We start from the raw sequence: 21,275 nt of genomic DNA, 5'->3' as shown, positions 1-21,275 counted from the left end.
GAGAGGCAGAGACATAGGCAGAGGGAGAAGCAGGCTTCCGGCGGGGAGCTCAATGTGGGACTCAATCTGGAACTCCAGGATCATGCCCTGAGTCACAGGCAGATGCTCAACCACTAAGCCACCCTGCCATCCTGCTTTTGGAGACATGTCTAGCAAGAAGTTGCTGTGGCTGAGGTGAATATAAAAAGTGGTCCTGTTTCATTTTTCTGCATGTAACTGTTCAGTTTTCCCATCACCGTTTATTGAAGAGACTATCCTTTTTCCATTGGATATTCTTTTCTGCTTTGTTGAAGATTAGTTGCCCATAGAGTTGAAGATCCATTTCTGGGATTTACATTCTGTCCCACTGACCTATGAGTCTGTTTTTGTGCCAGTACCATACTGTCTTAATGATTACAACTTTATAATACAGCTTGAAGTCTGGAATTATGATACCTCCAGCTTTGGTTTTCTTTTTCAACATTCTTTTGGCTATTTGGGGTCTTTTCTGGTTCCATACAAATTTTAGGATTATTTGTTCCAGCTCTGTGAAAAATGCTGATGATATTTTGATAGGGATTGCACTGTAGATTGCTCTGGGTAGCATAGACATTTTCACAATATTTATTCTTCCCGATGTGGTGTATGTATACAATGGAATATTACTCAGCCATTAGAAACAACAAATGCCCACCATTTGCTTCGACATGGAGAGACCTGGAGGGTATTATGCTGAGTGAAATGAATCAATTGGAAAAGGACAAACATTATATGGTCTCATCCATTTAGGGAATATAAAAAATAGTGAAAGAGAATGGAAGGGAAAGGAGAGAAAATGAGTGGGAAATATCAGTGAGGGTGACAAAACATGAGAGACACCTAACTCTGGGAAATGAACAAGGGGTAGTGGAAGAGGAGGTGGGCGGGGGGTTGGGGTGACTGGGTGATGGGCACTGAGGGGGGCACTTGGCAAGATGAGCACTGGGTGTTATGCTATATGTTGGCAAATTGAACTCCAATAAAAAAATTAAAAAAATATTTATTCTTCCAATCCATGAACATGGAATGTTTTTCCATTTCTTTGTGTCTTTCTCAATTTCTTTCATATGTGTTCTATAGTTTCAGAGTACAGATCCTTTACCTCTTTGGTTAGGTTTATTCCAAGGTGTCTTATGGTTTTTGGTGCAATTATAAATGGGATTGGTTCCTTGATTTCTCTTTCTTCTGTTTCATTGTTAGTGTATAGAAATGCAAATGACTTCTGTGCTTTGGTTACAGCTTTGCTGAATTCCTCTATCAGTTGTAGCAATTTTTGGGTGAAGTCTTTTGGGTTTTCTACACAGAGTATCGTGTCCTAGCCTCAGTAATCAGACAACAAAGAGAAAAAAAGGCCTGCAAATTAGCAAAGAAAAAGTCGTTTTTCACTCTTTGTAGATGACGTCAGTTTTTTAAAATGTTTTTATTATGGAAGTGTTGAATCACTCTATTGAACACCTGAAACTAATAATACTGGAATGTTACTAACTTGAATTGAAATAAACACATTGCCTTTTAAAAATTGAGTTGAGTTTTTTTGCTGTGAAATTTTTGAACATATTTTGGATATTAATCTATTACAAAATATGTATTTTGCCAATCTTTTCTCCATTTGACTGTTGCCTTTTCACTGGAGTAATAATTCTCTTTGACACACAGATATTTTTACTTTTGCTGAAGTATTTTTTTTCTCTAATTGCCTATGTCTTTGGTGTTATATCCAGGAAATCATGGTCAAATCCAGTGTCATGGAGATGTACTTCTGTGTTTTGTTCTAAGTGCTTACAGTTTTACTCGTTGTGTTTAGATCTATGATCCATTTGGAGTCATGTTTGTAGATGGTGAATGGAAGGGTCACTCTTATTTTTTTTAATGATTTTATTTATTTATTCTTGAAAAACAGAGACAGAGAGAGACAAAGACACAGGCAGAGGGAGACGCAGAGAGAGAAGCAGGCTCCATGCAGGGAGTCTGAGGTGGGACTGGATTCCGGGCCTCCAGGATCATGCCCTGGGCAGAAGGTGGCGCTAAACCGCTGAGCCACCCTGGCTCTCTTATTTTTTGCATGGACATTCTGGTTTTCATCACCATTTCTTGGATAGGCTGCCATATACTTCCCTTTGAACTGTCCTGGCACTCTTGTCAAAAATCATTCAATCATATATAAAAGGGTTTATTTCTGGGATCCCTCTTATTTCAACGAGTTATATTTCTGTTGTTGCTGAGAATAGATCATTTGTATACATTTCTTTGGAGAAATATCAATTCAAATCATATCAAACAATATTTGAAAATATTTTTTATTTTGCAACTCATATGTTGATAACAGATTTATAACTATAATATATACAGAACTCCTACAACTCAACACAACATACATATCCCAAAATAAATTGTGTTAATGCTGAGGATATTTATAGTTAACTTCAGTGCTTTGCCTACTGTCTTCAGTAATAATAATAATAATTATTGTTCATATGGGATAATTTGTCAAACTATTGTTGAATAAACAAAACAAAAGCCACAGGGAACTTGTAAAAGGAAACATTGCCTTGAGTAAATGTTTAGATTGGAGCAAGGATGGCTAATCAGCTTAAATATCATGATCAACATGGAGCATTTGGGATTCTCTGAAATTTTTATCTAAAGGTAATAGATCTGAAAAAAATGTAAGAATTAGTGCATTACTATATGTTGGCAAATTGAACTCCAATAAAAAATATACAAAAAAATTAATGCATTAAATGTTTTAATACACAAACTCTATAATTTCTCTTAGTTTATTAATCACTGCTTGAGGCTAAATTCACAATGATCTTCTCTCTGTCCTAACAGTTTCACTAGTTACATGGAATAAAGAAATCAAACCTATGTTTCGGAATTTTTCCTCCTGGAACTTTCAGAAGAGAAGGAGCTACAGTCCTTGGTCTTTGGCTGCTCCTGTCTTTGTACCTGGTCACCTTCAGTGGAAACCTGATCATCATCCTGGCTGTTGTAATGGACTCCCACCTCCACACCCCCATGTACTTCTTTCTCACCAACCTGTCCTTTGTAGATGTCTGTTTCACCTCCACTACCATCCCCAAGATGCTTCAGAACACCCAGACTCAGAGCAAAGTCATCATCTATGCAGGCTGCATTGCACAGATTTATTTTCCCATAGTCTTTGCCATGTTGAATGTCTTTTTCCTGAGTGTGATGGTCTTTGGCAGACGGCCATCTGCTGCCCCAGGCACTACATGGTCATCATGAATCGTCTGCTCTGTGGACTGCTGGTTCTGGTGTTCTGGATCATGTGTATCCTGAACTCCTTGTTACAGTTTAATGATATTGTGGCTTTCTTTCTGTACACACTTCCAAATCCCCCACTTTTTCTGTGAACGCAATCAGAAATTTGCTTGTTCTGACCCCCTTCTTAATAACTTGGTGATATATTTTGCAACTGTCTTGTTAGCTGCTGGTCCCTTTATTGGGATCCTTTACTCTTATTCTAAGATTGTTTCCTCCATATGTGGAATATTGTCAGCTCAGGGCAAGTATAAAGCATTTTCCACCTGTGCATCTCACCTCTCAGTTGTCTCCTTATTTAATTGTATGATACTTGATGTGTACCTTAGCTCTGCTGCTACCCACAGCTCACAGTCAAGTGCAATGGCCTCGGTGATGTATACGGTGGTCACACTCATGCCAAACCCCTTCATTTACAGCCTGAAGAATAGAGATATAAAGAGGGTTCTGAAAACATTCTTTGTGAGGGAGACTCCACCTGGCCAACTGTTAAAAGACTGAAGAAGTGGCTGAGACTTCAGAGGTCAAAGTCTCTCTGTCAGAAATCATGAATTTTATTCAAGTTGTAGGCATAGTATTCCTCTTTCTGTTGATTTCCTTGTCTTCAACTTCTCTATGCCAAATATGTAATTCACTTTATTAAGCTCTGCTCTCTTTGATACTAGTGTTTCCCTTTGTATTATCCACTTTCTAATATTTATTTTCAACTATGGATCTGAAATATTTGGACAGTTTCATTTTCCTGAGAAAATAGACATTTTTAAATTCTCATTCATTTGGGAATATAAATAATAGTGAAAGGGAATAGAAGGGAAGGGAGAAGAAATGGGTAGGAAATATCAGAAAGGGAGACAGAACATAAAGACTCCTAACTCTAGGAAACGAACTAGGGGGGGTGGAAGGGGAGGTGGGCAGGGGGTGGGGGTGACTGGGTGACGGGCACTGAGGTGGGCACTTGACGGGATGAGCACTGGGTGTTATTCTGTATGTTGGCAAATTGAACACCAATAAAAAATAAATTTATTATAAAAATAAAATATAAATTTTATTTATTTATTTATTTATTTATTTATTTATTTATTTATTTATTTATTTATTTATAAGAGAGAACACAGGTAGGGAGAGGGGCAAGCAAACTCCCTGCTGAGCATGGAGATGGACTCAATCCTAGGACCACAAGATCATAACCTGAGCCAAAGTCAGAGACTTAACAGACTTAGCCACCCAGGTGGCCCAATATAGATTTTTTAAAAGAATAATTTTTCTCAAAAGATGATATCATACGAAATAATTTTTCTTTTTTTTAACTGCAAAAATTGTCTTGGGTGATACTAAATCTATGGAGTAAGCTACAATTTATGAATTTATATGATTTTATAGTAGAGGAAAATCCGAGAATACTTTTTCATTTTTATGTGTGATGTTCCTTTGTATATCAGTATTTTAATTTCCCTTCCTGGTAGTGGACACTTAACATATCTATTTTCTAGCTGTTCACACAGTTTTATTCTCCTCATTAAGATCCTGTTTCTTTCAGTTTGTTGTCCACAATGTGTACGTTAGTCACTACTTAATTCAAAATATTCATCACACATGTCTCTAAGAGAAGACTTTATTGAGTGACAAATTTTAATAAATACATCAGCCTTAGAATATGACCTTAGAATAGATGACCTTTAATATGATAAAGCAAAATTTTAATTTACACATTGTACTCTTCAAAATATTTATTCTTCATGCTATATGTCTATTCATTGAAATATGGATGGCTGGTGCCCATGTGTAAGGGAGCTTACACATACGACGGAAGGACTGAATGGCATTTTCCTATTTTTATTGAATCATGTCCTTGTTTCAGTCTGAAATCTTTCAGTGATGCCTATAGTATGGCTCCTTTCATTGTAATAATGGAAACATACCCCCATTCCTTCTAAATTTTGCTATAACTATGAAAGGGATGGTGAGTGATCATTATCATTATCATTCATTATACATGTCTATCATGCTTAGGATTCTATTTATCTTTCATGGTCAAAGAATGACTCAAGAGAGAGCTTGCATTCCTGTCTATTCATGTGAATGCTTCTTCCACAAACATGTATGTCTCTTTTAACTTACCTGGTTACTGGAAAATGAACCTCAACAAGTTTTTATTTATTTTTTTTTATTTTTTAATAAATTAATTTTTATTGGTGTTCAATTTACCAACATACAGAATAACACCCAGTGCTCATCCCATCAAGTGTCCCCCTCAGTGCCCGTCACCCATTCACCCTCACCCCCCGCCCTCCTCCCCCTCCACCACCCCTAGTTCGTTTCCCAGAGTTAGGAGTCTTTATGTTCTGTGTCCCTTTCTGATATTTCCCACACATTTCTTCTCCCTTCCCTTATATTCCCTTTCACTATTATTCATATTCCCCAAATGAATGAGAACATACACTGTTTGTCCTTCTCCGATTGACTTACTTCACTCAGCATAATACCTTCCAGTTCCATCCACGTTGAAGCAAATGGTGGGTATTTGTCGTTTCTAATGGCTGAGTAATATTCCATTGTATACATAAACCACATCTTCTTTATCCATTCATCTTTCGATGGACACCGAGGCTCCTTCCACAGTTTGGCTATTGTGGACATGGCTGCTAGAAACATTGGGGTGCAGGTGTCCTGGCGTTTCACTGCATCTGAATCTTTGGGGTAAATCCCCAACAGTGCAATTGCTGGGTCGTAGGGCAGATCTATTTTTAACTCCCTGAGGAACCTCCACACAGTTTTCCAGAGTGGCTGCACCCGTTCACATTCCCACCAACAGTGTAAGAGTGTTCCCTTTTGAGAAGAAATGTGTGGGAAATATCAGAAAGGGACACAGAACATAAAGACTCATAACTCTGGGAAACGAACTAGGGGTGGTGGAGGGGGAGGAGGGCGGGGGTGGGGGTGAATGGGTGACGGGCACTGAGGGGGACACTTGATGGGATGAGCACTGGGTGTTATTCTGTATGTTGGTAAATTGAACACCAATAAAAATTAATTTATTAAAAAAAAAAGAGTGTTCCCTTTTCTCCGCATCCTCTCCAACATTTGTGGTTTCCTGCCTTGTTAATGTTCCCCATTCTCACTGGTGTGAGGTGGTATCTCATTGTGGTTTTGATTTGTATTTCTCTGATGGCAAGTGATGCGGAGCATTTTCTCATGTGCATGTTGGCCATGTCTATGTCTTCCTCTGTGAGATTTCTGTTCATGTCTTTTTCCCATTTCATGATTGGATTGTTTGTTTCTTTGCTGTTGAGTTTAATAAGTTTTTTATAGATTTTGGAAACTAGCCCTTTATCTGATATGTTATTTGCAAGTATCTTCTCCCATTCTGTAGGTTGTCTTTGAGTTTTGTTGACTGTATCCTTTGCTGTGCAAAAGCTTCTTATCTTGATGAAGTCCCAATAGTTCATTTTTGCTCAACAAGTTTTTAAATGCAGTTGTTTGAAATATACTGAAATAGCAGAGTAATCATGAATACTGTCTGCGAGTATAAGAAGAAATGTCAAGAAGAATCAACAGTAGATTATGATAATTGTCCTCATTTTTTTCAAAATTTTATTTAAATTCCAGTTAGTTAACATATGGCGCAATATTGGTTTCAGGAGTAGAATTCAATGGTTCGTTATTAATATACACACCCAGTGCCCATCCCAACAAGTGCCCTCCTGATACTCGATACTCATCACCCATCTAGCCCATCCTCTACTCACCTCCCACCATCAGTCCTCAGTTTGTTCTCAATACTTAGGAATCTCTTATGGTTTGTTTTACTCTCTCTCTTTTTTACTTCTCCCCTCCCATATGTTCGTCTGTTTTGTTTCCTAAATTCTGCATGAGTGAAATCATATGGTATTTGTCTTTCTCTGACTGAATTATTTTGCTTAGCATAATACACTCTAGCTCCATCTATGTCATTACAAGTGGCATGATTTCATTCTTTTTGACAACTGAGTAATATTTCTATCTATCTATCTATCTATCTATCTATCTATCTATCTATCTATCTATCATTTCTCTATATCTCACAGCTTTATCCATTCATCTGTCTTTAGATATTTGGGCTCTCTCCATAGCCTGGCTTTTGTTGATTATGCAGCTGTAAGCATTGGAGTACAAATACCCCTTCTAATCTGTATTTTTGTATCTTTTGGGTAAATACTAGTAGTGCAATAGCTGGATCATAGGGCACTTCTACTTTTAACTTTTTGAGTAACCTCCATACTGTTTTCCAGAGTAGCTGCCCCAGTTTGCATTCCAGCCAACAGCACAAGAGTGGTCCCCTTTCTCTGCAACTTTGCCAACATCTGTTGTTTCTTGTATTGTTAATTATAACCACCCTGACAGGTGTGAGATGGTATCATACCATGGTTTTGATTTGTATTTACCTGATGATGAGCATCATTTCACGTGTCTGTTAGCCATTTGGATGCTTTCTTTGGAAGGGTGTCTATTTATGTCTTCTACCCATTTCTTGACTGGACTTTTGTTTTTTAGGTGTTGAGTTTGATAAGTTCTTTATAGATTTTGGATGCTAATCCTTTTCAGATATATCATTTGCAAATACCTTCTCCCATTCTGTCACTTGCCTTTTAGTTTTGTTGATTATTTCTTTTGCTGTGCAGAAGCTTTTTATCTTGTTGAAGTCCCAATAGTTTATTTTTGCTTTTTTTTGTATGATAGACATACATTTAAATGATGAACTACTTCTCCGATCTTAATGCCTCAAAGACATCAAAATCTGAGGCACATTTGCATTTGTTCACTGAGAGCCTCTCAACCAGCTAAAGGGATGAATATCTCCAAATTGACTTTAGATTTCTTCTTCTACTTAAAGGTGGGATTAACACATAAAATGCTTTTACCCAGAGGAATCTCAGTAAATGAATGGAGAAGTTTAATCTCAGTTTCTTCAACAAAAGTTTATTGGATAAACTTTTTTTTAAGATTTTATTTATTTATTCATGAGAGACACAGAGAGAAGGCAAAGACACAAGCAGAGGGAGAAGCAGCCTCCTTTCAGGGAGCCCTATGTGGACTTGATCCCATAACTCCGGGATCACGTCCTGAGCCAAAGGCAGACTTTCAACCACTGAGGCACCCAGACATCCCAGGATAAATGTTTGAAATCAAGTCTTAATGGTAATGTAAAGCGACTACATTAGTGTTTTACAGTAAGTTTATGCTTTTAGATTTCTATAGGTCAGAAGCCTGAAGTAGTTCTCATTGGGCTAAAATGAAGATGTTTGCAAGGCTTGGTTGCTTCTGGAGGCTACAGGGAAGAATCTATTTGTCTATTCCAAGCTCATAATATAATGCAAAAAAAGCTAAATATACTTATTTCTTTTTTAAAGATTCTATTTATTTATTTGAGAGAGAGAGAAAGCATATGTGTGAGATTGGGGGAGAAGCGGGGGGGGGGGTGGAGAGAAAAAGACCATGCTGAGCCTTGGGCCCAACAGGGGCTTGATCCCAGGACTGGGAGTCAATGACCTGAGCTAAAACCAAGAGTCTGATGCTCAAATGACTAAGCCACTCAGATGACCTTATATAGATTTCTTATAATTAACAAACACTTCATGATGAGAGACTAAGGACAGCTTTTAATTTATAAGTATGGAATTCCTAATTGTGAAATGTGTAATAAAGCTAAGGTATGGGGATCCCTGGGTGGCGCAGCAGTTTGGTGCCTGCCTTTGGCCCAGGGCACGATCCTGGAGACCCGGGATCGAATCCCACGTCGGGCTCCCGGTACATGGAGTCTGCTTCTCCCTCTGCCTGTGTCTCTGCCTCTCTCTATCTCTCTCTCTCTCTCTCTCTCTGTGTGTGTGTGACTATCATTAATTAAAAACAAAAGTTTAAAAAAGCTAAGGTATGTCGTTATATCAAAAAAACTTATAAACTTAAAACTTCTCTTCCTTGTTGAAAAGGAAAACAGCAGTTTTCTGTAGATGGCAGGGCTGTATCTCCACCATGAGTTAGCATTTTGGAGACCCAAGGGATCTAATCCAGACAGATTGCTCAATCCTAGACTTTAGGGAAAAGTTGAAATCAGGGTTGGGATAAGGTGCTGAGAGGTCTGAACTCTGGGAGGCCCTGAGTTCTGAAAAAGGAACAATTAGCTCTGAATTCACTCACTTATAACCTGGTCTTTTGGGAACACACATAATCACCAGGAAGACTTTCCTTTGTGTCTAGACCAGTGTCCCACAGGGAAATCATGTGCTTAGAAGTTGGTGGAAACAGGAGGGAAACATGCCTCATGAATAGACAGAGAAAGCTCTCAATATCTCCTGTGGGGTAGCAGCCCTGACTGTGCCACTGTGGGCTGGATGGGACCTGGTTGTTGCCTCTGAAGTCTTAAGATTGGCTGGGAGACTAATACCAGCCTCCTTCCTGCCGTCTTGTGTGGGGACAGAGTTTAGTCACCATTGTCCCCACCCAGGAGGAATTCAGGCTACCACATGGAGACTCCCTCAGAGTTCCCATGCAGGTGAGTCCCAGAGCTCAGCAGCTCCTGCAGGAAAGGGTAGGAGACAATCCAAGCCAGGCACATTGACATGATGTCAGCTGTTAACTGCTAGCCTAACCCAGAACCTAGAGATCTCTATGCTCATTTGCTTGCCTGATGAGCTGGTTAATGGATTCATTGATGAAGTTAAAAAAAGAAGTGGACATTGGTTTTCTTTTTTTTTATAATAAATTTATTTTTTATTGGTGTTCAATTTGCCAACATACAGAATAACACCCAGTGCTCATCCTGTCAAGTGTCCCCCTCAGTGCCCATCACCCATTCACCCCCACCCCCCGCCCTCCTCCCCTTCCACCACCCCTAGTTCGTTTCCCAGAGTTAGGAGTCTTTATGTTCTGTCTCCCTTTCTGATATTTCCCACACATTTCTTATCCCTTCCCTTATATTCCCTTTCACTATTATTTATATTCCCCAAATGAATGAGAACATATAATGTTTGTCCTTCTCTGATTGACTTACTTCACTCAGCATAATACCCTCCAGTTCCATCCACGTTGAAGCAAATGGTGGGTATTTGTCGTTTCTAATGGCTGAGTAATATTCCATTGTATACATAAACCACATCTTCTTTATCCATTCAACTTTTGATGGACACCGAGGCTCCTTCCACAGTTTGGCTATTGTGGACATGGCTGCTAGAAACATTGGGGTGCAGGTCTCCCGGCGTTTCATTGCATCTGAATCTTTGGGGTAAATCTCCAACAGTGCAATTGCTGGGTCGTAGGGCAGGTCTATTTTTAACTCCCTGAGGAACCTCCACACAGTTTTCCAGAGTGGCTGCACCCGTTCACATTCCCACCAACAGTGCAAGAGGGTTCCCTTTTTCCACATCCTTTCCAACATTTGTTGTTTCCTGCCTTGTTAATTTTCCCCATTCTCACTGGTGTGAGGTGATATCTCATTGTGGTTTTGATTTGTATTTCCCTGATGGCAAGTGATGCGGAGCATTTTCTCATGTGCATGTTGGCCATGTCTATGTCTTCTTCTGTCAGATTTCTCTTCATGTCTTTTGCCCATTTCATGATTGGATTGTTTGTTTCTTTGGTGTTGAGTTTAATGAGTTATTTATAGATCTTGGAAACTAGTCCTTTATTTGATATGTCATTTGCAAATATCTTCTCCCATTCTGTAGGTTGTCTTTGAGTTTTGTTGACATTTTGCTGTGCAGAAGCTTTTTACCTTGATTAAGTCCCAATAGTTCATTTTTGCTTTTGTTTCTCTTGCCTTCATGGATGTATCTTGCAAGAAGTTGCTGTGGCCAAGTACAAAAAGGGTGTTGCCTGTGTTCTCCTCTAGGATTTGGATGGAATCTTGTCTCACATTTAGATCTTTCATCCATTTTGAGTTTATCTTTGTGTATGTATTATACATAGTCTCTACCAGGTCTTTGCATTTGTATGGTAAGGTCAGGTTTTTTTTTTATTTATTCATGAGAGACAGAGAGAGCGAGAGCGAGAGCAAGAGAGAGAGAGAGAAGCAGGCTTCATGCAGGGAGCCTGATGTGGGACTTGATCCCAGGACTCCAGGATCATGCCCTGGGCAGAAGGCAGGTGCTAGACCGCTGAGCCACCCAGGATCTCCAGGTCAGGTGATTTTTATTACCATTTTTAAGAAAAAAATTTATTATTTATTTATTTTTGAGACACACAGAGCGGGGGGTAGAGACATAGGCAGAGGGAGAAGCAGGATCCCTGTGGGCAGCCAGATATGGGACTTGATTCCTGGACCCCGGGATCACAACCTTGAGCCAAAGGCAGATGCTCAACCACCGAGCCACCCAGGTGCCCCTTTATTTCCATTTTTGATTGCATTCTTTCAAAAAAGGAATTGGAGAGGGTTTTTGCTTTTATTTTGACATCTTTGCTGTTTGCATTGAGTTCTATTGTGTATGTATAGACATATATGTGGGGGAATTATGTTTATAAGTAGTATGGCTTAAATCTGTTAATTATATGGTGTTCTCTACATTGCTTTTTTATTTTATTATCCTTACTGAAAAATTGACTGTCAATAAAATTCTTCACTTGTAAATACTTGCAATACATGAAATAGAAAATAAATAGTATTTTGAACGTTAAGTGCTAATAAAACTCCTCTTTATATATTTCTCATTTGTTTTCACATCTCTGTCATTCCTCATGGATCCTTTTGGCTCTTTGTAATGAGGTCTATTTCTAAGATCTGCATCATCTTTGACCATTAACTCTACTTTACATTTGACTGAGGATCACCTTTACCTTCCATAAGCATATTTGAATCCATATATCTTTATGGAAGAAAAATATTATCACTTAGATAATGCTTTCTCTCCAGATGTAAAGGTCATTCTCTTATATTCTTTTATTCCTAGTCTTGAACATTTAATCTGGAATCAGTGACCCATCTTGATAGCACTTAATTATTCTTTTATGTCTTTGTATAGTTATAGATTCTCATATAATTTTGATTCACATAGTAATTTTGAAACCACTATACTTGACCTAATTTTGTTCCTCTTGAAAATTTATTCCTTACATTCTTAGTGCTTTTAAAACTTCTCTTCCCAGATAATGCATGCATAGACATTTGCACACTGTTCAAATGGATGAGTAGTACCCTGTGCTCATCATGAATGCTCTTTAAGATCTAGGGCAATCTCGTTTTCTACCTGTGTCCATTCTTCCTTCTTAGTAATACATCATGGAGTTACCTCCAGTCAACTAAGGTGATCCTAATTTTTTATTTCATGGTCGGCATAATATTTCACAATGTGATTGTGCGATTCACATTTTGAAAGCTTTTTCTTTCTTAGTATTTTGCTATTAAAACAATGTCACAAAAATATTTTGATATCATTATGTTAAAAATCTGGTTCTCTTCCAGAGGAAATATTGTTCCCCAGGGGGACACTGAGCAATTTGGAGGTTACATGGGAAGTGTCAGGAGAGGTTACGGATACTCTAAACATCCTACAAATCCCAGGACACACACCACCATGGAGAATGGACTGGAACAGAATGTCAGTAGCACTGAGATTAAGAATTGCTGAGTTAAAGAATATGTTAAATATATGATTAAAATATTTATATCTGCCTTCAGGTTATTTTCCCAACATTGTAACAGTTCATGTTTCTGTCAGAAAAATTAGAAAATCTTCTTTTGTTACCTGTTTAAAAATTCCAATCCAATCAGTGAGAGATATCTTTACCTTGTCTCACAGGCTGATGGATGTGCAAGAGATTCCTTGTTGTCTTCTCAAACCATTAATAAATTTGAGCAAATATTCATATATTTGTCACCAGGACTATGATTATCATATGTCCATAAACACTATGCATATTCTGCAGCTAGCAGCATTATTGTTCAATGACTTTTAGTTGCATATATTGTCCATAAAAATTTTAAATTTTATATAGTTCTCCTTATTTCTGATTTTCCTGTCTCAATTACAATGGTTTTGTTCACCTGTAGCTTGTATCTGTATTTTCCACCTTCACCTGAATGAACTGTTCCCATTTACATAGAGGTCTATAATCTCTCTGAATTATTTTAGATGTGCAAGTCTAGGAACCCATTTATTTTCTTTCAGATGGATAGCATATGTACCAGGTTGTATGGAACAACCTTTAACAAGTAAATTGAAATACAACCTTGTCATATATGAAATGTCCATGTGCACTGAAACCTATTTCCTGATTCCTTCAACAAATACGAGCAGAGCATCTGCTCAGGCCAGAGAGTTTTAGGGACTTTCTATGCTATGATCCCTTATGCCAAGTTCTTTGGTAAATTATCGATCCATGTTAACACTGTTAAATTACTATGATTGCACATCACATCTTAGTTCATTTTAATGCTCCATTCGGTTTTGTCTAACATGGTTGCATGTAACCAGTCTGCATAACTGGCTTCGATGCTGCTGCCCAACCTTTTAGGTAAGAACTCATTTTCTCAAATTTGTTTCCCTGTGAATGTGCATATGCTCACATCTCATTTTGAATCATTGAAATTTGAACAATGTTGGTGAAGGCCCTACTCCTTTGGTGTTTGCAGAATGATGGTGGAGATATGGTACTAGAGTTTCAGGTATGAATCTTATGGAGATGATCATTTAAAGCCAGAGGACACAGGTGGGTGCAGAATTTTGTACAGCGAGGTCTGACTGGCCTTTGGGTGTTGTGCAAAGACCAGAAATGGGACCAGAGTGCATACACTGTGTTTGTCCAAAACCCAGCAGAATCCAAAGCCCAGGAAAAGCCAATAAAAGATGCTACATAAGGAAAGGGAGAGAGAAGTGCCCCACCCCTTTGAAGATCCCAGGAAATTCAATTGCTCAAATAAATATGAGGCAGGCATAGATGAAACAGTCTCTTCCTGCTCATCCTACTATGCTGGACCATGCTGTGCTTGGCCTGTTTCCTCTGCTGAACTGCTGATTTCTCCCCTTAGCACACTTTTCTCTTAGCACATTCACTCTGTAAGGCAAATGACCCCATGAAGATATAACTACTTTTGTCTTCTGACTGAATTTAGTTTTGCTCCTCCATTATTTTTGTAGGCCATCAGGAAAATAACAAGAATTGGAATGTTGTCTGAACCAGGGAGGCTTCCTTTCTCTTGTCTCTCAGTTTTCAGCAACCACCTGCACCATTAGATCTTTTTGCCACCTGTTTGATTTCCGTCTCTTGCTTCTCTCTCTCTCCTTATCCACCCCCCACTCCGGTTTTTGAGCAGAATGTGTTTCTTTAAATATGGGACAGAAAATGAGTATTGGTGGTATGATTTGTCAATTTTTTGTCCATGGGAATCTTGCTAATTGGAATGTCAGGTAACATTTTACATTGTTTAGCATCTGGCGAGCCTGATTTAGAGCTGCTCCAGCTTCATCATTGAGGCTGGGGGTGAGGAGTTATGGTAAGAACACAGTCCAGGGAGCAATGATCTGGTGTGTGTGTGTGTGTGTGTGTGTGTGTGTGTGTGCACGTGCACCTGTGGAGGGGTCCGTGGTCTAATATATTCCAAGTTAACTCTTACAATACAGAAGCCAGACTCAATCACCTGATGGTACTCAGCAGCGACTGCATTTCAGTTTACAGGATGCTTTTGCAAGTAGATTATAAAATACAAGAAGTATATATTGTGGGTGGTGATTCCTTTTTCTTGAAGTTAACCAGTAGAGAGGACATCTATTTCTTTAAAATTGTCTGAAACCATTCTCATTGCTTTGCTGTTTGTTCCCCTTCCCACACTTGCCTCCTTTTTTGGACTCAAGTAGCTCAAAATAGTATATTTTCCAGGGGGCTCTGCAGAGGCCATTCCCTCTTCTAGCACACGCTTCCCCAGATATACTCATGGCTCCTTCCCTCTCTTCCCTGGGGTCTCTGTTCAAATGTCACCTTGTTTACTGGTCTTGCTGAACACCAATTACAAAATAGCACTCAATTATCACATCTCATTCAGTTTTTCCTCTTTCCCTATGATCTTCTGTGCTGTTTCTTATATTCCACATATGAGTGAAACCATATGATAATTATCTTAATCTGATTGACTTATTTTGTTCAGCATAATACCCTCCAGTTCCATCCATGTCCATGTAAAAGGAGGTAATATTTATCTTTTCTGATGGCTGGATAGTATTCCATTATATAAATACAAAATATATGTATATATATATAAATATATATATATATAAATATATCTATCTCATCTTCTGTATTCATTCATCTGTCGTCTGACATCGTGGCTCTTTGCACATTGGCTCTTTGGCTATTGTGGACTTTGCTGTTATGAACATTGGGGTGCAGATGCCCCTTCGGATCACTTCATTTGTTTCTCTGGAGGTAAATGCCTAGTAGTGCAATTGTTGGGTCATATGGTAGCCCAGTTTTAACTTCTTGAGGACCTCCATACCACTTTCCAGAGTGGCTGTACCAGTTTGTATTGCCACCAACAGTGTAAGAGTGTTCCCCTTTCTCCTCATCCTCTCCAACATTTGCTGTTTCCTGTCTTGTTAATTTTAGCCATTCTGACTGAAATGAGGTGGTATTTCATTGTGGTTTTGATTTATATTTCCCTGATACCATGTGCTGTGGAGAATTTTCTCATGTCTGTTGGTCATTTGTATGTCTTGGAGAAATGTCTGTTCATATCTTCTGCCCATTTCTTGACTGGATTCTTTGGGGTTTTTTTTTGGTGTTGAGTTTGATAATTTCTTTCTAGATGTTGGATACTACCTTTTATCTGATATATAATTTGCAAATATATTCTCCCATATGTTGGTTGCCTTTTGATTTTCTTGACTGCTTTCATTGCTGCACAAAAGCTTTTAGGGGATCTCTGGGTGGCTCAGCAGTTTAGTGCCTGCCTTTGGCCCAGGGTGTGATCCTGGAGTCCCAGGATCGAGTCCCACATCAGGCTCCTGGCATGGAGCCTGCTTCTCCCTCTGCCTGTGTCTCTGCCTCTCTCTCTCTGTGTGTGTCTTTCATGAATAAATGCAATCTTTAAAAAAAACTTTTAATCTTGATGAAGTTTCAGTAGTTCATATTTGCCCTTTCTGCTTCCCTTTGGAGACATGTCTAGGAAGAATTTGCTGTGCCAAGGTTATAGAGGTTGATCCCTGTGTTCTCCACTAGGATTTTGATGGATTCCTGTCTCATATTTAGGTCTTTCATCCATTTTGAGTTTATCTACATCAGTGGTATAGAGAATAGTCCAGTTTCATTCTTCTGCATCTTACTGTTCAACTTTCCCAGCACCATTTATTGAAGAGACTGTTTTTTTTTATTGGATATTCTGTCAAAGATTAGTTCCCCATAGAGTTGAGGGTCCATTTATGGGTTCTCTATTCTGTTCCATTAATCTGTGTTTCTTTTTTTTTTTGTGCCAGTATCATACTGTCTTGATAATTACAGCTTTGTAATTAAGCTTGAAGTCAGTCATTGTGATGGCACCACCTTTGGTTTTCTTTTTAACATTCCTCTGGCTATTAGGGGTCTTTTCTGGTTCCATGCAAATCTTAGGATTATTTGTGAAAAATATTAGTGGTATTTTGATAGAGATTGCATTGAATGTGCAGTAAGGAGTCTCATGATGTAATGATTACTGTGTGTTTTATGTAATTGCTAAATTTTAAACACTAAATCTTTAAGTCTATATTATATATGGCTAACTGAATTTAAATAAAAAATAGCACTTGTATCCACTCTCTCCTTGATATTCATTTTTGTTCTCTTCATAGCACTTGCCACCCTCTTATGTATTGTTAAAATTTTTATTTGTTTCTGTTCTTTCTCCATCATTGAATTATAGTGGCTTATTACTTTTAGGAACCTGTACTCATTGCCTAGACATTGCCTGGACCATGTTTGGCATTCAATATGTACTCCTCACATGCACGAAAGGCATCTTGATAAAAGAGTAGAAGGCAGGACCTCTGTAGGGGAATGGGGAAAATGAGACCAAATGCCTAATCAGAGATGAAACAGAAGGTAATCTTTTCAAGGGGAAAACCCTACACAAAATACTGAAATTAATTTATTTTTAAAATATTTTATTTATTTATTTGAGAGAGAAAGAGAGAGAGGACTATCTGGGGGAGGCACAGAAGGAGAAGGAGAAGCAGACTCCCCACTGATCAGGGAGACCAACAATACAGGGCTACATCTGAGGACTTGAACATCACGACCTGAGCCAAAGGCATACACTTAACCAACTGAATAATGCATGTGCTCCCTGAAATTAATTTCTTGACTGCAAAATATAAATTGTTGCATGTCAGCCATGTGAGAAATGCCCTTCATTAATGAACATTAAGTAATGTTCATTAAATTAATTAAATTACGAACATAATTAATTAATTAATTTGTGAAATGAACTACTTAAATTAATGGTTTTTTACTCTTTCTTGGTAGTCAGTGCAACCACATGCAACCAAACAATGATACATGGATATCAGAATTCTTTCTTCTGGGACTTTCAGAGGAACCAGAACTGCAGCCCCTCATATTTGGGCTTTTCCTCTCCATGTACCTGATCACTGTCTTTGGAAACCTGCTCATCATCTTGGCTGTCAGCTCTGACTCCCATCTCCACACCCCCATGTACTTCTTCCTCACCAATCTGTCCTTTGTAGACATCTGCGTTACCTCCACCACCATCCCAAATATAGTGATAAATATCCAGACTCAGAGCAAAGTCATCACCTATGCAGGCTGCATCACACAGATGTACTTTTTCATAATCTTCTCAGGGATGGACATCTATCTCCTGTCTGTGATGGCCTATGACCGTTTTGTGGCCATCTGTCACCCTCTGCAGTACATGGTCATCATGAACCCCCAGCTCTGTGGACTGTTGCTTCTGGTTTCCTGCATCGCAAATATCTTACACTCCTTGTTACAGATCTCAATTATGTTACAGTTGTCCTTTTGTAAAGAGGTAGAAATCTCCCACTTTTTCTGTGAACTCAATCACATGATTCAACTTGCATGTTCTGACACCTTTCTTAATAACATGGTAATGTATTCTGCAGCTCTCCTGATGGGTGGGGGTCCTTTCGCTGGGATTCTATACTCTTATTCTAAGATAGTTTCCTCCATACTTGGGATCTCATCAGCTCAGGGCAAGTATAAAGCATTTTCCATCTGTGCATCTCACCTATCAGTTGTCTCCTTATTTTTTTGTTCTGGTCTTGGAGTGTACCTCAGCTCCGCTGCTCCCCAGAGCTCCCACACAAGTGCAGTTGCCTCAGTGATGTATACAGTGGTCACACCCATGCTAAACCCCTTCATCTACAGCCTGAGGAACAGAGACATAAAGAGAGCTCTGAAAAGATTCTTTGGGGTTCCAGTGATGTAAGGGCTTATCGTCTGGGGGCTGAAGAAGTGCCCATGATTGGAGGACTCACAGCCTCAGAGCCAGGATCTGCTATTCATTGGTCAGACTGTGGAAATAGATACGGTCCTTCTATTTTTTTTCTGGAATTTCCATTTGTTTGAATTCACCTTCTCCATACATATAATTAACTCACTTCATTAAGCTCCTGCTCTGTCTGATATGCACAGTTTTTTCCTTTGTCGATTTTCATATGTCCCTAGTGTTTTTTCCCAACCTTGGAACTCAAATGCATGGATATTTCTGTACCTTACATAGGGCTAGTTGGATTTCCTAAAAATGCTTTCATTTCAAATGACTTATATCATGCCAAGTAAATTTTCCCTAGATTTCCCAAAAGAATAATCATGACTTGTATTCTTCACATAGAAGAAACTATACTTGTCCACTAAGCCCTTCACATAACTATATTATAGATGAAAATACAAAACCTCAGTTTTCACCTTGAGTCTGTCTTTTTCCATCAGTATCTTCATTCCTCTTCCTGATAATGTGGACTTTAACACTCTTCCCTTTGTGTCTCAGGCTACTGATATGGATGTTCAGGCTAGGAAAGTCTGGGTACTCCCCTGCACCACTGTGCTGTGGATATTTTTACAGAGTCTTCCCTGACCAGAGCCTCTGCTGTGGTTACACTAGTTCCTCAGTTCTTACTGTGATTGCAGGACATGCCTCAGCAACACCCCTCAGAGAACTCTAACAACACCAGGTTTATTTCTCACAGGTCCTGGAGGCCACATGGGATGCCCAAAGTCTAACCTCGGAGTGGGAGAAGGCATTGAGGGGGGGGAGGGAAGAGAGAGAGAGTGAGCAAGCAAGCCTCTGAGGAATCTGCTTTTACTAGGGTCTATGGCCAGAGTTTTTAGGGGTTTGCAGTTTAATTCATTATTGGAGAATTTTATGTGATTAGAATTTAGCTGCTGAAGGGTAAAAATAGTCACTCACATGTCAGTATCGAGGTTACACAGGGCTTCCTGAAGAGGTACTTCACGACTGGGGCAGCCTGAGTGCTTATCTGGTAATTGTGTCCCACACTTGACAATTATTTATTAAACATGACTGTTTTTGAAATGGATGCCTCAGAAATCAAAAGCTTCATATCAGGCACTTCCATTAAAATAAAAAAAAAAACTTCACATCAGGCACTTACTCTACAAACATGCTCCTATGTTTCCTAACTGGTTTTATGCTTTTATTCTGTGATTGAGCTTAGTGTTCAGAAAGTCCACTGGAGACACTGGAGACACTGATTAGCAATTATATCTCTCCCAGTGCAGTTTACACAGAAAGACAAATTTTTCTAATAATAAATTTATTTTTTATTGGTGTTCAATTTGCCAACATACAGAATAACACCCAGTGCTCATCTCTTCAACTGCCCCCTCAGTGCCCGCCACCCAGTCATCCCCACCCCCCACACTTCTCCCATTCCACCACCCCTAGTTCGTTTCCCAGAGTTAGGAGTCTTCCATGTTCTGTCTCCCTCAGAAAGACAAATTTGAATAAATAGATCGACCTGATATGTTCTTAGTGTCAGGATGACCATAAATATGACAAAGCAAAATTTCAAAATACTCATTCTGTAACCAACCAAAATATCTTTTTTTTTCATTTTTTTTTATATCACAGTTCATGTTGTGTATTTATTTATTGAAGCATGGAAGTTTGGTGTCCACACTGAGAGGGTTATTCATTGAGGTGAATGATTGCTCAGTGTCTTGTTTGTTTGTTTTTAATTTTTTTATTGAAGTTTGATTTGCCAACATATATTATAACACCCGGTGCTCATCCCATCAAGTGCCCTCCTCAGTGCTCATTCCTCCACCTGCCTCCCCTTCCACTGCCCCTTGTTCAATTACCAGAGTTAGGAGTCTCTCATGTTTTGTCATCCTCTTTAATTTTTCCTACTCATTTTCTCTCCTTTCTGCTATAATTCCTTTCACTATTTCTTATATTCCCCATATGAGTGAAACCATATAATAATTGTCCCTCTTTGATTGACTTACTTCACTCAGCATAATACCCTCCAGCTCCATCCACATTGAAGCAAATGGTGGGTATTCGTTGTTTCTAATGGCTGAGTAATATTTCATTGTGTGTGTGTCTGTATATATATATATATATATATATATATATATATATATATATATCACATCTTCTTTATCCATTCATCTGTTGAGGACATCATGGCTCCTTCCACAGTTAAGCTATTGTGGACATTGCTGCTATGAACATTGGGGTGACTGGGGTGCAGGTGTCCCAACATTTCACCGCATCTGTATCTAATGTCTTGTTTGTTTTGTCACCAAATTATCTTCCTGTTCTCAGTTCTTGTTTCTTTTATCATTGAATCTGCTCTCTAGGACTGCATACAAGCCATTCTGAAAACATGTGTTTTCATATAACAAGTTTATAATCAAATAAGATTGTCTGGTGGAGAGTTGTTCTGATCTGTTTTGCACTTCTTATAAGTCCCTACATTGTATTTCTAAAGGTCGCCCATGATGTTGCATGGGGCTGTAATTCATGTCTTTCT

General features: G+C 38.8%; 1 protein-coding gene and 1 pseudogene across 1 annotated transcript; both read left to right on the top strand.

The window, feature by feature from the left end:
• The first annotated feature begins 145 nt into the window (after nt 1-145).
• Nucleotides 146-3,804, top strand: LOC129522195 (olfactory receptor 7A10-like; annotated as a pseudogene).
• A 14,065-nt stretch (nt 3,805-17,869) lies between these two features.
• LOC129522194 (olfactory receptor 7A5-like) lies at nt 17,870-18,703 on the top strand. Its single transcript, XM_055344332.1, has 2 exons — nt 17,870-18,217; nt 18,503-18,703. Exons 1-2 carry the CDS (start codon nt 17,870-17,872, stop codon nt 18,701-18,703), a joined length of 549 nt encoding a protein of 182 aa, XP_055200307.1.
• Nucleotides 18,704-21,275: the final 2,572 nt, after the last annotated feature.

The sequence above is a fragment of the Nyctereutes procyonoides genome, unplaced genomic scaffold (assembly GCF_905146905.1).
Source record: "Nyctereutes procyonoides isolate TBG_1078 unplaced genomic scaffold, NYPRO_anot_genome, whole genome shotgun sequence".
Taxonomy (NCBI): domain Eukaryota; kingdom Metazoa; phylum Chordata; class Mammalia; order Carnivora; family Canidae; genus Nyctereutes; species Nyctereutes procyonoides.
The sequence above is the reverse complement of the archived record's forward strand: the minus strand, read 5'-3'. Positions and strand labels throughout refer to the sequence as shown.